Raw genomic sequence first — 17,417 nt, 5'->3', positions numbered from 1 at the left:
TTGCTCAACTTGGATAAAATGACGGGCAGAAATGTTGATAAGATTAAAACTTCCCTCTGCAATGCAGGTTTCTTTGGTGCTTTAGTTCTCTCTGTAATGAAATAAAATAACTTCTACACTACTTATTTTCATTTCTCTCAATAAACAGGAGAAGTTCAGCAGAACTAATTCACTAAATTGCACATTTAGAGTACATGATATTAATCTGCAGAGGTAATATTTAAAAAAGTCTGTAAGTAAAATGTGTAGTCTATTAGTATCATCACCAGTAAGAGATTATTGGAGGGAAGATGTTAATGAATGATCTCCATCTAGTCTCTTACAGTATGGTTCTCCACATGTATTTTGCCTGGAATGTGTCAAAACCGTGCGAAGTATGCTCTTTCTGATTCTGTGCCTTTAAAAACCTCCCTCTCTGCTGCCATACAGAATGGAATGTCTGCACAGTCAGTGCAGGAGATCTCAATTTCCACTTGAATCTCTTTAAGGTGGAGTGACCAGCTGCTCTGATGGAACAAGCAACAGGGATAGCCTCCGGTTTGATGATGAAGTCCCTTACAGTGGGCCGTTCTGTGGCCGAGCCAAAGTGCACACTGACTTCACACCAAGTCCTTATGACACAGACTCTCTGAAAATTAAGGTAAGACAACCATCAGGATTTCTCCTTTTCTGGTGAGAACATCAGAGATGGATGTTTTATGTGTGAGAACACACTTAACTAAAACATTTTTAACTGCTAAGCACATGTACCTCTCTAAAAGCAGAACACATCTGTTTCTGCTAACCTTCTATAATAACTTAGTTCTGATAGCACCTTTTTAAGGCATAGATTCAATAGGTACCTCACCATTGTTTTCCTCAGGTAAAATCCATGTTACTCCCTACGAATTAGGAGATCTGGAGGAAGAAAAACTTGAGTCTCATCCACATGCCCTCCACTTCCACGCGTGCCTATGGCCTTTCTATCAGAACAGTTTAATAGCTCATGAAACAGTAAATTTCTGCTGGCTTATATAGGTTACTTTTAAAATCAACGGGGTAGTGTATTTTATAATTATAAGCTAATACTTTGAGTTAAAATACCCGAAGAATATCTGAACGAATTCCAGTACCCTGAGTCTGAATTCAGGCTGCATCTACAGCTTGCCTTAAAGCTACCACCTAATCCTGATCTGCATCTACATCTAAAGTTCCTGCGCCCTATATAAATAAGGAGAGCAATATATGTGCTTATAGAGCTTAAACAAATGTTTGTTTAGTTTCCATTTCAAACATACTCATAGCTTTAAGCTTCATATTCTAATGAAATCAGCTCATTTGAACACAGTGAATTTCACACTTGGGTTTGCACCAGACTAGGGTGACAGCTTTATTTACTCACCATTTCTTGCTCAGAACAGAAACATATAAAAAGCTCAGAGATAATAAAAGATACTGTGAACAAACTGAGTTTGATTTTTCAGTTTTGCAACAGTCTGCCAAATTAAGTGTGTATGGAGGGATTTGTTGTAGAACTCTATAAAGGAGATACTCAGTGGTTTTATAAGTTCTGTAGTGTCTGACCAGAAGAGCAGACTCAATTCTACCATTACGGGAGCAAGCTCTGTAGAGGATATGACTTACCAGGGAGTCTTTTTACTACCAAAATTTCTCAGAATGACTGTTGTTTTGAGTTGAGAATCCAATTCCCACATACTGGTGTAAACACCTTTACCAGCAAACCTTCTTGAAGTTGCTGTATTGTCACTCATCTTTTTCCCTGACCTGTTTGAGTGAATGAACAAAGTTGGAGAACTGAAGTTTTTAGTTCTGTTTGCTGAGGTGTTTCACTTGTTTTCCCACTAGTTTTCAGTCCTTTGAGAAGCATTGTCATGAAGATATTAAGATGTTTATGGAGTTAAATGTTCTTTATTGCCTTTGAGAAAAGTAGCTGGTGTTTCTTACCGTAAAATGGGTAAAAGTCCATTTTTCATCTAGTTCAGCTATTAGTCTTCGAAGATCCCTGGGACAATGGATATTAAGATTACTGTGTAAGTGGCTTAGGGTAAAAGCACTAGGTGAGAAGCTGCATAGAGCGTTTGGAAAATAACCTCACTGTGCTCCCCTGCCGTTTGCCAAAGCTGTGCCCATTATCAATGGCAAAACTTGCTTTCTGGATGCAGTGCTTGGCCTTTTCATGGACAAAGTGGAGAACAAAAGGTTGAAAGGTGTTGCTTATACTCACTTCTCCTTCACAGAGCTCTGGAGATAAGAACTAGCTCTATTTCCTGTAACACTTTACTGGGATTTTATAAAAGCAAAAGAACTACATGCAGATCATTTTAAAAGGCTACTTCACATTGCCTAGTTAAGACTCTATGCTGCCTGTATAGATTTTGGTCTACAGAGGAAATGTCACATAAACCAGGTGTGTAAGCAGTGGTGTGCTTATTTCTATTGTTCTAGAAAGGAGACATTATAGATATCATCTGTAAAACTCCCATGGGCATATGGACAGGCATGCTGAACAACAAAGTAGGAAATTTCAAGTTCATTTATGTGGATATTATTCTGGAAGAGGAAGCTGCGCCCAGAAAGATGAAACCGCACAGAGGAAGCAAAAGAAACAAACCTAAAACGCTGCAAGAACTCTTGGAACGTGTCCATCTGCAGGTCAGCAAACATTCCCTTGCTGTATCTGGAATCTTTAATTTCTGTGCATTTTGGTTGGATGTAATTTACAGTCAGGAGTAGAATGGGAATGGCAGATTTCAGCAGTTTTTATGTCAGCTATGCAAAGAAGCTTTGTCTCTGATATGAGTGGTGTATATTACTACATTTTATCACAAGATTTTGTGAAGCTAAAATGCTCCGTGCAGAGCGACACGATGATGACTAGCTAAATCCTTGCAATTTGCCTGTGACTGTGTGCCTTAGGGCAGGAGGCTTGTGACTGTGTGGAAGTCTTGGGCAGAACTGCAGTGCAACTCAGCTGCTAATGTTTAGAATTTAAGTTTCCAATTTTGCATGAACTGTGGGAGCAGTAGTTTTTTTGCACTATGCTGTTGTGCCTTTCTCCCTCAGTGGCTCCTTAGGTCCAGGCCCTATCTTGATCCAGTCTGCTGCCAGCCTCTGGTAGATAACTCAGCTGCAGGTGAAGGATGGTCAAAAGGATCCACGGGCATCTCTGCCTCTGTCCTCTCACTCTCAATCTCTAATTTTGTTCAAAAGACATCTTCAACTGGCTGAAAAGTGGAGCCCATTTCAACCTGATGAAAGAGTAAAAGAAAAATTGTGCCTATTCGTCTACTAAACAGTGCTTGTTTAAGTGATGGATTTGCTCATTTCTTTTTGTAGGAATACACCTCAACCCTCTTGCTAAATGGCTATGAAACTCTCGAGGATTTAAAAGATCTACACGAGAGTCACCTGATTGAATTGAATATTTCAAACCCAGAGGACAGGGCAAGATTGTTATCAGCAATTGAAAATCTACAGGACAATGACAGTAAGTGTTTAAGCTTTAAGAGTCGTGTGCACATTTTATCGGAAGAAAGACAAAGAAATAATGATTCTCACATTGATCTATTTAATGATTTTTCTTTTAAATGTGAAAAATTGAATTGAATATTTCCTTACTTGTTGTGATAGATAACTACATCTCTTCTAGATATATACATGATTACTATCCTAGTAACACGTGAATGATTTAAGATTTCCCATTGATAGGTCCTAATCTAGAGGTTGACAGTAACTGCTGCTTGAAAACAATTCTTTTTCTAATGGGGAAACCAAACCCTAGAAAGGTTAGATGATTTCCCCTAAGTCAAAAGATCTCTACAACTGCAGAAAATCAAGCTTTCCAAACTCTGGGTCTAGTTCTTAACAAGAATAAGTACAGTAAAGAATTTACAACATTACTAGAAACTTCAACTTAACTAGATACTCGGCCAAAAAAGGAAATGTTTTCTTAATTTTTCTGCATACTCACCTCTATCATGAGCAGTTATTTTATCCAATGTGCTTCTCAACTGAGAAGTATCTAAAAGAGAAAAAAAAGGATACTTGGAAAAACACGTATCCTTGCCTTCCTGGGATGTTTTAATATTAGATCTTGTTTACCGTTTGGTTTTTCTGTCCTCAGTTTTGGTGGCTTTCCATTTCTCACTTCAGAACACGTGCAGTGCGTATGCACATACCTGAAGACACAGATATACTCAAATTTCTTCTGTACATTTATCTTTCTGAATTGCTAAGAATATTTGTGGCTGCCTCATCCATTCAACTTCCCTCATAGATTTTCTCTAAATTTTTTTGTTTCTTTGCTGAGCTTGTTTTTCATTTTACACTGGGGTCTTTCTGTTCCCATTTCTACGTTATATTTCAGCATCTGCAGAAATATAAGTTTCTTGAAAACACATTTGAGAAGCATTTAAATGTTGTTTTTTGGCCAGTGAGATCAGTACTTCTTTCTGGTTTATAGCTCTGTGAGATGAGTAGCTAGAAAAGGATTCTTGAAGGGCTGTCTACATAGAGGCTGTGATGGAGTGAATGTGGGAAAGAAAAGGTTAAATTTCCCAAGTATTGTGTTGCAGGAGTTGAGCTGGAAATCATGTGAAAATACATTAATTTCCTTAGTTTGCCCTTGAATAGAGTGTACTTCTTGGTAATTATAGCCTTGCCACATTTTCTGCACCTTTTACTGCAGGTGTTTCTACATCAGTGTTTAGCAAAAAGAATTATAGGAAAATGCTAGCTTGTAGATTTACAGAGTTCTGTATCAGTGTGAAAACCAAACCAAAACATATGGCTTTTAACAGACAACCCAAGTGTCAGACTATTCTGGGACTGTGAGGATATGGTTTACTATTTATACTCCCTGCAGAGCAAGAAGTACAGCAAGCAGGCACGTCGCATTTTTAAAAGATGATACCAAAGTTTTCCTCTTATGAAGATGTCTTAGCCATTTAATATTCTACATACACTCATGCAAGGAGCAAATCTTAGAAGGTCCTTACATATCCTGTACACTAAACATTACCTTAATTATCAAAATAGAGTTCTTACAAATAGGGAGCATGTGATTGAGTCACTTTTGGGCAAACAAACAACAACAAAATTTAACAGCTTGCTCTAAAAAAAGAAGATATTAAAGACTAAAGTTGATGGAAGCCATCTGTTAGGTAGTTACAATGAAAGATGGAGAGTCGAGATGATCTTGGGCGAAAGCTCAGCATGTGTCTGACCTTGTCCAAATCATTTGACCTCTTTGTGCTTCTGTCAGTCCAATTGGAAAATTGAGTTGAAAGAGCTGAGCGTTACTGTGAAAGTGAATTCTGCATCTGAACTGAACTTTCCTAGGTCAATATTTTTTTTCCTAAATGGGCATGACTGAGTCCAGCATAAATGATTTCTTAATTAAAATTGATTTTCTGCACTGCTTAGAAGTGAGCAGCATAATTACCCACAGCTACAAGGTAATCTGTTTACTGGCCAAGAATGTTCTAGATAGAAGTTCTGCACTTTTCCAGGTAAAAGTTCATTTTTCTAATGAGCTTTGTTTTAAATAATAATAATAATAATAAGGCCATAGATCATATTTATTATTCTAATCCCATCTTTCTCACAGAGCTTGGAACAGTTCCATGTCTTTGCATTATATCTGTGCTTCCATGAAGCATGTGTTTGATTCATGGATGGAGTCTCATCCATGAAGGTATGCTCCAGATTTGAAATGCAAGGTTTATGAGTTTTTGTGGCTCAAATACTATTCATAAAGGTTAAGTACGCAGGAAGGCAGCCTCATTTTACCTATTCTATTATAAATGTAATCAAACGTGCTTTAATATTTCTTTAATTCAGTACCTGGTGTAGTGAAAATGGATAGTTGTTTTTACAGGCCTTTTCTTTCTTTTCCCTTTTTTGTCTTTTTTTTTTTTTTTTTTTCTTTCTTGACATTTATTTTATGTTATACTAAGTAGTTTCTATATGCTGTATGCTTGAGACTATAATTCATATTGCAGAATAAAGTTACTGTGTTCTCCAGCTAAAGTACTTGCACCGATAGTTTCCACATTATATGCTTCTTAAGACTGTCCAAAATGCTGGACTCTGGTCAGTAAGAATTTTTCATCTTACATTTGGTTTCGATCCCAATGAATTTGAGAGTAGTAATTTTGCTCATCTCACAACAGGGATGAAAAACTAAGTTTTACTTAGAAAATGCTACTACTCTGTGATTTTAAAACAGTTTTTTCTTCCTGATAACTGCACTGCCTGCTTTATACCTTTCCTATGAGCCAAGAACCAAATTCACCATCTTCAAGTATGTCATATAGCAAGACTATTGACCTTCCCCACCCCCACAGATCTCTTTTTAGATCTGCCGTAAGTTGATCAGACCTTTATATTTGGTACAAAGTGATCAGCTTCCATGAATTCATGGCTAAAGAAGAAGAAGAAAAAAGCTCCTTTTCATAAAGTATTTCTTAATGGCTTTCCATTCTTCTCCCAGATGGCTTCTAGACAGAAGATGGATGTCTGTGCTTTTGTAGGATGCTATTTTTAAGGTGAAGCAGTTGCTGAATGGTTAATGAATAGAGTAATAAAAGAAGTTCACAACTTTTTTTTCTTGACTACTTCCCAGAGCACACATTTTTGTGAGACTTGATTCTCTCTCACTTAGATGATGTAAGTAAAACAGTTCATTGCTGAAGTCCAATAGGTTATATTAGTCTGAAGCTATTCCGAGTGAAAGTAGAATTAGATTCCTTTGGATATATACATACAGCTCATATATAGTAATAAAAAAGATGCATATGTGCAGTCTTGGGGATAATTATTTTACTCTTATCTCCCCAAATCCACCTCCTTATTATACTTTTCAATTTTAAGTCTCCGATGATACTCCACATCCCACTGCCAGTGCCATATAAGATCTGTTTCTTATTTACTGTGTTTGAACAGCAAGTTAGTAGTTAGCTGATGACGCAACATTCAGTTCTCAGTTTCATTCTGAAGGAATGAAGGAAAAGCAGCCTGGTATGAATACTAGTGTTTTTCACCTTTTTTTCCAGACATGTCTGCTTGATTCCTGAATTTACAGAAAAAAAAGCTTCTCACTTCTGTTTTTACCATAGACTCTCCTCTCATACCAGTTCAGTATCCCTCTCACTTTTACTCTGAGTGCTGGAGAATCTTTGCCAGCAGGAAGAGAAGGGCCAACTGATGCCAGTGCAACCTCTGCTTCTGAAAGCAGAAGAATCATCATAAATCACAAAATCATAGATTAGCCTCTTGGAAGGGACCCCCAAGATCATTAAATCCAATCCCTGTCTGTGCCACTGACTTCAATGAGGTGTTTTTTTCCATCTTGTTTGTCTATAATTATCCACCAAGAGTTTATTCCTTTAATTCTCTGAAGTATTGCATGTGTATACAGTCCCACTTCACATTTCTCTCTTTCAAATACGTTTACTGCTTTAAAATGATCCTTTCTGAGTTCGGTGCTTTATTAGATTTTGTTTCATCGTAACATCAAGTGGTCTAACTGTCACAGGCACGGCAGGTTGGTATGTGTCCTTCATACCTCACTAGGAGGTCTAACATCAGCCTTGCTGATATGTGGCTTTCTAGTTATTCTTTTGCTCTGCTCAATAGGTCACTCCTGCACCATCCAGGAAGGCAACTCAACTGAAAGCATCGTGCTCATAGCCCCTTTCACCTTCTGGGCTAATCTCATAAATGCAAACTCTCAGAGGGCATGGTCATGAAATACAGATTAATGCAGGCTGACCTTCTTATTTCTCCAAGACAAAATCTAAGCCTCCAACCACTCATCTGGTTTAAACTGACATAATGGCACTGGAGTTAGTGTGACCGCAGTATATTCTTGAGCAGCACTGACTTAGTCCTAAGCTTAAAGTGCTTTCAGAACCAAGACTCTAACCTGATTTTTAAAAGTGGGAAAAGCTGGTGAAGGAAAAGGGAAATCTTTGTCATACACAACTATGCCACTGGATAAAAAACGTTAACTTCCAAACTCTTAATAGCAAGGAAGTAGTATTAGAAAATACGTGTCAAAATGATGCATATTTTGGACACTTTTGTAAAATAACATTGATAACAGTGACTGAAAGCTACTTCCACAAAACTGCTTTTCTGTAGAAAAATAACAGGGCTTCCATTTGTTGATAAGATAGTGGTTTCTGATGATTCTGCAGCATTTAACAGCAGTTCAATCAATTCATGTTTCCTGTGCATTATATCTTTTTTCTGATGTCCAAATGATTACGACAGTAAACTTACCTTTACTAGGAAGGGACTTAAACATGTATTTGCTAGGGAAAGGAGTTAAGTAGAACTGAATGTAGAAAGCCAAAAGCAGCTGTTTTTCTCAGAACACCTAAAGCTGTATGCTGCACATATCTATAATACTCAGTGTCCTTTTAAGTGGTTTAGCAGTTGCTACGTTAAGTATTTGAGTCCGGTCATTAAAAGAATCAAAAGCAAAGAAAAAAAGAGTGATTTGAGTCCTTTCTTCTTAAATATGTTTTTTTAAATTCAGCTTTTTCTCTTTTTAATGAAAAGCAAAAATACAACATTTTCACTTTCTCAAACACCTGAACATTTGTTGGTTTTGTGCTTTTGATCATAGTATCATAGTATCATAGTATCATAGTATCGTGCGAGTTGGAAGGGACCTTAGAGATCATCAAGTCCAACTCCTGGGATTCGAGCCCTCTGTGTAGCAGAGCAGCACTTCTACCATTTGTGCCACAGGGGGAATTTGAACCCAGGCCTCCAGTATTGCAAGCGTCAGTTCTACCACCGTGTGCTCATGGGAGGAGACGGAAGTGTTATGTGGCTGCATATTTCTTAAATATACATTCTTCTGAAAATGATTTAAACTCAGATTTTTAAAAATCTCGGTTTCAGATGAAACCTCTGTCTTTGTCCCTGGAACACGGAAGGAAAAACTACTTACAGGCCGCTAACATACTGACCACAGCAGACCGGTTACTTGGTCTTCTTTACCACTGTAAAACAAACAAAGTGGATGGAGATTTCCTCTTTGACCTTGAAAATGTAAACAGGATTAACACTTTTTAGGTCAATGCTTTCTAGGGCAGCAGATGATGCCCCAGAAGCAGATAAAAGTCCTAGTGAGCAGCATTAGGGCTGATCGGGGATTACAGCAGGGGGAAGGGGAGCCCTGCCTGCAGCCACCACCTGAGCTCTGTCAGCCCATGGTGACCAAGGCCTGAGACCTATTGGCACCGGTGGAATGGGAGCAACAGGCTAATGACTCGGTTTAGACAGGGCTTTACTGGGGCATCTGCTGTTGTTTGTGCTAAACTACTCATGTTGCTACTAATAGCAGCAGTAATGCCTTCACTGGTGTAATTCATTTTGTAATTCTTTTCTGACTCAAATCAGAAATCAATCGGAGCTTATCTATTCACATATTTTCCCTACAAAGGTAGGTAGCATTTGATGTGGTGGACTACATCCCGCAAGGTGAGAAGGAGATCAAATAGTTCCAGACATGTGTTGAATCTGCTGAAATGTGCACTTGTACGTGCAAGTGCAATTAACCATTAATTTATGTGGGGACAAAGTGGGACTTCTATTCCTTGGAAAATATTTAAAGAAATCAGAATAATTTTTTAAAATACATAAGGTTATGCCTATAACCTCAGACTTAATGCAAAAAATGACTACACTGAGACTTCAGATTCTTTTCTTCAAAAACTGAATCAGTTTATTAACTTAATTAGGTAATTGAAATGTAGAAAATATTAAATAGAATTAATAAGTCCAAACAGACCTACAAGGCTAGGTTCATGAGGGCCTGCAAGTGTTCTCAAATATATCAAAATGCCTTGTGAAATAATTTCTCTGAGATCTCATTTACATGACAAAGCAAAGTCCTGACCATCACACTGTTCCATTTCAACGTTTTCAGAGCAGTTTGGTGTTTGCTTCTTGAGACGACTTAAATTTGACCAAAAATTCAATGCTAACTGCATAACCATGAGGGAACGAGTTGGCTGAAATAAAGAACCTTTCTTTTTTTTCTCTCTCTCTCTTCTTCTTTTTTTTTTTTTTTTTTTTTTTTTGCTAAATAGAAAAGGTACCATTTTTTGGGGGCTTGAAATCTGAGGTGAAACAATCTATTCCTGTATTGCCTTCTTCTCATACTTTAACTGGAAAGTAAGGCACAGCTTGAAGTAAAAACACAGTTACAGGAGAGCAATAGGGGATGAAAGAGAATGGAGGAGAGAGATTTAACGTTTTATAGCTTGTTTTCTGAAGAAATTTACCGTGAGTGAACATCATGTGTTTTACAGCTAGAAAATACGAGTGTGAACTTTAACCACAAGGTATATTAGATACGTGATATACTGGGATATCCTGTCCACAAAATGGCTGCTCACTGAGCTCTTTTGAGAGGCCTGTTGATGCTCTTCCTGTGGTGCAGATAGCTGTGTCTGGGCAGATTAGTCACGCAGCAGTTAAACAAACACAAATTATTTGCAAGTTTATCTGCTTCTACTTCGTTTTCAGGCAGTGTTGAAAAAACATACAGAAAGAATTAAGCATTTTGGTTTTCTCTGAGGCCTTTGTGTTTTGGAAAATGTCTTTTTGGACATCAAAAAGGAAGCTTCTAGGAAGTTCCTATCAGCCATCTATTCCCACTGAGGAGTCAAGTGCTTCTGAAGATCCGACGGCCACACCTTCAGACTGTGCATGGTGACTGTTGCACCTGGGCACAGCCTAAAGGATGCAGGCAGAGCCTCAGGCATTCACATCTGAGCAGCACAGCACAGGATCAAAGCCAACCTCAACAGCAACTTAGGTGCTTGTGTCATCACATTTTTAGTTCTTTGATGCTGTTTTCTGTTTCCAATAGACAGAAGATATTGATCTAGCCTGTGTATATTACTAACTCTGTTTCTACGGTTCTTCAAGATCAGCCAGATTGCTGTCTCAAACTGTTTTACAGGATACTTATTCTGACGCTTCTTTCTTTCTTATTCTGTTCTTTCCAGATGAACAAGAGCAGATAAGTGAGGGTGGTCAGGAGACACGGAGCTTAAGCCCTCAGCACAGTTTTGACAAATCACAGTTAAATGACTGCCCAAGAGATTCCGGCTGTTACATCTCATCAGAAAATTCAGATAATGGTAAAGAAGAAGTAGACCCAGAAACCCTGTCTGACATGGTGCAGTCAATAACAATCACTGAGTCAAACTGATTCTGTTAAGCTGTTTCTGCAGATGCTCAGTAAAGACAATCAGATAAGTGAAGCTGATTTGCTGGTACAGAAGCAGAACACAAAATACTTCTCAACACAGGAAATCCACTTCTGTCTGATATATAACTCTCTAGACTGCTTAATATATGGACATTTGAGAACTAAATCTGAGCTGATAGTAACAGTCTCTCGTGCTTTTCAGTGAATCCGCAGACATCTCACTGAAAAAGTGTATGCATATGTATTTATATATATCTGTACAGCAAATGCATTTTGTACAATTAATGTTAGGGAATTGTTTTGGGTAGTGATACAATGTCTAAATATTAAGTTGTGGAACTGTCCAACATGTAAATACTGTATATATTTGTTTTTAAAAGACTGATTAATTGCGCTGTCTCTTTTTTCAGATGGGTTTTGCTGAGATTTGTACAGAAAATATTTGCATTCATGTATCATCATAATAAGAAACTAAATACATTCACGTCCTACTTTGAAAAGTACTAACCTAATTCCTGTTCATATTAAACCTATTTAATGCTATTCTCCTCCAGAATGGTCTCTGAAGAGGCTGTCTTACATTGTATCCTGGATGTACAAAAGAACTGTCGTGTCAGTCTGAATCGAGCTCTTTGTGTTTGTCATCTTCTATGGACTGCAGTCATCTGAATTCCTTACGCACTGCCAATCTGTATATTGCAATTTTCACAACTGTTCTCATTCTTTCCAAGCATTCTGAAGACAGTGCAAGCTTGGAACAACAACAAACAAACCAACAAACACAGCAGTTTCAATGCTATGCTTTTATTATTATTGTCTGTGCAGCTCTTGCCTTTTGTGCGCGGTGTCAAGTTTGTTCATTGAGGTTTTTTGTTTGTGTACATAACTCATAAACTAATGTGGTTATCATGCACTGTTGTCTTTTATATGAGATTCCATTGTCATCTCCCGCAGTATTTTGCACTGGGATACACATTACATCTGCCTGTCTTCTTCCTTCAAAAATAAACAAAATCATACGTTTCAGCCCTTTAAAAATGACCTGATTTTTAATGTGCTCATTACATTTTAAGCACACAATTACAAACACAAATTACATTTTTAAGCACACAAATTACATTTAGCACAGAAAATGGCAAATCGAGCATTTTCACCACACCTGGGTATCGAATCAATACAGGAACTTCCTGCTCACCAATTAAGTCACACCATTTTCATAATTTAAAGCGTTTTTCATTCATGTTCAAAAGTTTCCACAGACTCCTGACAAGTAAATCACTTTCACAAGAGATGAAACGCGGAAAGTACCACCCCAAAAGAGCACTTCTAAAGAAACTGTAAACAAGTGGAAAATTCTTATCCTTTTCTCTTTTTTTTTTTTTTTTTCCCCATGGGCAATGCTTTCTGCAGCTTCATGACTCCTCAAAAGGCTACAGCTGTCAGACAGATCTGCTTTGAGGGCTACAGTATAAAAACATCCATTTTAGAAAATTGCATAAATTTCAAAGATTTGGTGTGAATAAACTTGGCTTGGTAGAATAAACAAGCTTGGAAGCTGCTTGATTTGTTTCTGCTTTTAACCCTCCTTTTATGCTTTGGCTGTCAACAATTGTCATTATTTAGCAGCAAGGACCCCATATTTCCAGGTGTGCTTGGAAACGCACAGGCCTTCCAAGGGATGAATTTTATGACAGCTTGTATCACACAGCTGTATTTTTTCTTAAGCAGTTCCAACCTTTATTGTGTCATCACACATAGTGCTGACTTCATATGACTTCAATAACTTTTCCTGAAATAATGTTGTTGGATTAGCTTCCACTACCTCTTCATCTTAGAGAAGAACTACTGAAAATAATTCTGCTGGAGTTCATCTAACGTGGGCATATGTTTTGGCTTTTGCAGCAGAAACGCTTAGCCTTTGTATTCCTTAACTAAATGTCTGTGAAAATACTCAGCCTGCAAGAAATGCTTTAAGGTGAGTGTAAATACAATTCTGACGCAGCTATAAGCTAGCTGGGTCAAGGACTAGCAACCACAAAGACCGGAGATGTGCAGTGACATGCTCTGAGGGATGTTTATTTCCATGAGTTTGCAAGTGAAAACAGGTCTCCTTAGCTAATTACAAAGAGACAGGCAAGGCACCTATAGAGCAAAACACCCAACGGCTCTTATTTATTTATTTTTTTTATAAGAGTCAAACCCTGCACAAGCTTAGGCTGATGGCAAGAGGTTAACTCACATCTGAGGTTAACTAGTCAGTAACCATGAGCATAAGCTTTTGTTTAACCGCTCTGGCTTCTAATTAGCAAGACTTTGTCCAGAGGGCTTCTTGTTGAGATAAATGTGTCAACGGAAGGCTTATTCAACGCAACCATAACCTCCTGTGACGGCAGAGCAGATTTCATCTCGAACTGAGAAACTTCCGCTCTCTCAAACTATTCCGAGAAAAAGAGGAAATTTTGTACCACAAAGGAAAAAAAAAAACAACCCACGTGTTTTTTACATGAAGCGTTCCCAGCCTGCTTTCGTCTCTCAGTGGTCGTCTTAATCACACTGATCTTGGATTAAGCTGCCTGAGCATAAACAGCTCTCTGTCTGGCTTTCATGCTGACTAATCTGAATAATTTCTATGTAGATGTACATATGTATTTCTTTTTAAACCCATCCCAATTCTGGGATCTGTAGGAGAACGCCTGATGGAGAACCTAGCTGCTTTTGAGGAATCTTTGCAAGGTCCCAGAGACACAGAAAAGAAGCAAGTGGGTGAGCTTTTGTTCCTCTCTACCATTTGCTCAGTGGTGCCAAGACCCCGTTCATTTTTATAAACTTTCCTCTGTGATTGAGGAGGACTACAAGGTCTGTAAGTCTTTATTTCAGAGATAACTGAAAGAGAGGCTGCTCTTCCTCACAGTTATACAACATACAGAAGGATGCAAAACCAGCCTAGAACTGTAGAGACAAAGCTAAGAGGGACAATTTCTCTGCGGCCAGTGGTGGTCTTCAGCTGGTGGGGATTTCCCCACCGCAAAGACTGTGGTGCAGGTGCAGCTACTTCCCCTGGGGCTGTGATGCAGGGTTCACTGCTGGCACGTGTGCAGCCACTCACCCTCAGTGGAAAGCCAGAGTCTACAGAAAGCAAAAAAGTTGAGGTGGTGTTGACCCCACATCCCCAGGAGACCACCTCAGTTCAAAGTTAACATTGCTGTTTGCAGTGTTGCCCCCGCGTTTGGCCCTGTTTGCCATCCCAGCCAGCAGTACATTAAAGGAAGGTCTACTCTGTCACCAAAAGAAATGGCAGTGTGCTGGACCACAGTCCCACAATCCAGGCAGGCAGACCTGCAGATCCTGAGAATCAGCATGTCCTACTCTAGGTTTTGCCACCTAAAAGGCCAGTAGACATAAAAGGATCAGCACAGAGGTTAGAAACGAGGAGCATTTGCATTCATTTTGCCAGAGTTATGAATGAATACTTGGATGCGGACATTGAAAAGGAATACCCACAGGAGACTTTTTCCTTTATTCTTTCTCAACTACTGCTAGAAACATACAAAAGCAAATAACCTAAAAACAAACAGGTTGGGGAGGAAAGCTTGAAGCATGTATTCAGTGTATTCAGACAGTTGTTAAGTAAGGAAGGAGAAGGACTGTGAAATGAACAAGGTCATTCTTAAGCTTGAAATTCCAGACATTGTTGTTGAAATACAATAAAATACAGTTGTGTAAATCATATTCAATTGATATTCAGACCTTCCTTTCTCCTGCTGTGCAAAATACAGTGTAAGCGTTTTTATTTCACTGTTAATCCAGATGTGGGGAAAGCTGATTTGAAGGGACTTCCTATGATGCAATTGCTTATGAAAACAAGCATATAGAAACATCACTGAGCACTTAATTATAGTGGAACACTTGGAATTGAAATGTAAATGCAACTCTTGCCTCTTGTCGTTTACCTCTCTTGCAAGCTTTGTGCCCCTTACCTATCTGTAGCAGAGCACAAAGTGTATTGGTGGATACCATTGCAGTATTGCTAGTACATCAGATCAGAAATTGCAGATTTCCATGTTCTCAGACACGCTTCATCAAGTCATTTTTCTAATGACTTTGTTGTCCATATGCAAATCTGACACATTTTCAGTGCCAGGAAGCCTATACATTCTTTAGTTTCTCACTGAAATATAATCAGAAGAAAACTTGCATCAGCCCACTATGCATTCTATGTGCTTATTTGAACTCCATTGCAGTAACTGTGTGCATACTGTGCACCAAACCCCATCCTTCACTTGCCTTGTGGTCCTCGAGGTCTCCCTGCATACAGCTTTCCACTATCCAACAGCACATTGCTTGCTACTGCTATTAAGGGCCAATACAAAGCCCACAGTGTCAAAATGTAATTTACATGAGAGGTTCATTTCCTTACTTTCTAACGTACGTTTGGTATCAAAGACTGACACAAATGATCCTCTACAGATGTTGTCTATACCTTTGCTCTCATCACAGAATCAGCACAGCAGAGGCAGGAAATAACTTTTTGGGATCCCTAGTCTAATCTAGAGATCTGAGTATCTAGATCTGGTTTCTCAGATCATGTCCAGCAGCCATCTAGGGGTGGAAATCACACAGCCTTTCTAGGCAGCACATGCCAGTTCTTTACCAACTTTATTTTAAGGTCTCTTGGCTGGCTCACGTTCATCTTGTCTACCAGGACACCCCAGGCCTCTCCTGCAGAGCTGCTTTCTGCTTCACAGACAGCCTGGTCTGTTGCATGGAGTTAAATTATTTCTTCACATTTATTTCTGTTTACCTTTATGAAGCTCCCATAGTCTACATCTTCAGCCATCCAGGTAGCTCTGAAAAGCAGCCCTGCCCTCCAGGATATTGACCAACCTCCAATTTGGTTATGTCTGCTAACCTGCTGAGAGCACGCTCCCATCATCCAGATCATTAATGAAGATGTTAAACTGCATTATTACCAGCTGGTCTCTGAGGGACTGAAGTCGCCGCCAGCTGGAGCACTTGCTTAACCCTTTGAGCCCAGAAGCCCAGACAGTTTTGCATTTGCCTTCTCTCATCAGTCTGGTGAGAGAACTATAGGAAACTATGTCAGAGGTCTTGCTAGTCGAAGTACCCTGCTCTAGTCCATAATGGCAGAAACACAGGTGGGTTCGCTGTCGCCCATTCGGTGATGGAGCTGGGAAAAGATAATTTGTACCTTTCGTGGATGAACACATTTGCATCCAGTGGTTGCTTAGCATTAGTATGAGAAACTGGGGCCAGAAGACATAACCTGCTTTGCCGCAAAAGAATACCGTCTTACTTTCTGAGTTCCCTGACACCTCCCACTGAGTAACCAATTTCTCCTGTGATGTGGGGAAGTGCACAGCTTCCCGTCAATAAAATGAAAAAGACCTTCATACCAAAGTCGCACTGGCAATCAAAATAATTTCTGGTATCAGGGTATCTGCATGATTAGTGGTGATGTCATTACCAAAAGGTGGTGCTGAGAGTCCAAGACAAAGCTGAAAAAAAATAAGAATACCTCAGATGCCATTGACCAGGCAGCCTAGTTTCTGTATGTCGCTAGGTTCAGAGTATGAGAACAACCTGCCCCTTTCCCTAGGAGTTAGCTTCTCCAACAGGTAAGGGTCAGTCTATCTCTTTCTATCCATAGGTGCACACACAGAAACACACAAAACTCTGTGATGCAAATATAATGGAAGAAACAAGCCTTTTCAGTGCCTTGGTAGCAGCTTTGAGTCTACCCTAACACAGTCTGAATGTCAGTTTCCCAACTGATTCATGTATCATCATGAATGGTTTCATCTTCTTTAGTATCAGAGGGAAGTGATTCTTTCATGCCTAGTAACAGAACGGCAATGCCTCTGCCTCCTATTCACAGCTCAAAACTGAGGTTATGGGTTACATTACCCACCTAAGAGGTTATTTGCATCAAACTGTGATGCCTGCTGGCTGCGTATGCTGTACAATTGCTTTATGCAATGATGGCCTTGGGTCAGTTCCAGGAATTAGTTACTTAGGATGAGTGTAAGCATCTTTTTGTCTAATATTTCCCACCACATGGAGTGTTTGTTTCCGTCCCTGATCTTTTGTGTCAGGTAGGTAATGAACAGATCATCCCCTACAACTCAGGAGAATGTGGAAGAGACTGTAAAGTGAGTGT

The 17,417-nt window shown here is 39.1% G+C and overlaps 1 protein-coding gene across 2 annotated transcripts in view; it reads left to right on the top strand.

The window, feature by feature from the left end:
- LOC140259248 (SAM domain-containing protein SAMSN-1-like) overlaps positions 1-12,776 on the top strand; it is a 49,332-nt gene extending 36,556 nt beyond the window's left edge. The window contains exons 5-8 of one of the 2 annotated variants that reach the window (XM_072350382.1): positions 489-640; positions 2,446-2,652; positions 3,337-3,487; positions 11,034-12,776. In XM_072350382.1, coding sequence (XP_072206483.1) covers positions 489-640; positions 2,446-2,652; positions 3,337-3,487; positions 11,034-11,239 — 716 coding nt within the window. In that variant the 3' untranslated portion in view covers positions 11,240-12,776. The remainder of the gene's footprint in view (positions 1-488; positions 641-2,445; positions 2,653-3,336; positions 3,488-11,033) is intronic. The other variant, XM_072350372.1, reaches the window with a different exon arrangement.
- The last annotated feature ends 4,641 nt before the right edge of the window (positions 12,777-17,417 follow it).

The sequence above is a fragment of the Excalfactoria chinensis genome, chromosome 1, assembly GCF_039878825.1.
Source record: "Excalfactoria chinensis isolate bCotChi1 chromosome 1, bCotChi1.hap2, whole genome shotgun sequence".
Taxonomy (NCBI): Eukaryota; Metazoa; Chordata; class Aves; order Galliformes; family Phasianidae; genus Excalfactoria; species Excalfactoria chinensis.
This window is presented reverse-complemented; position numbering and strand designations above follow the sequence as displayed.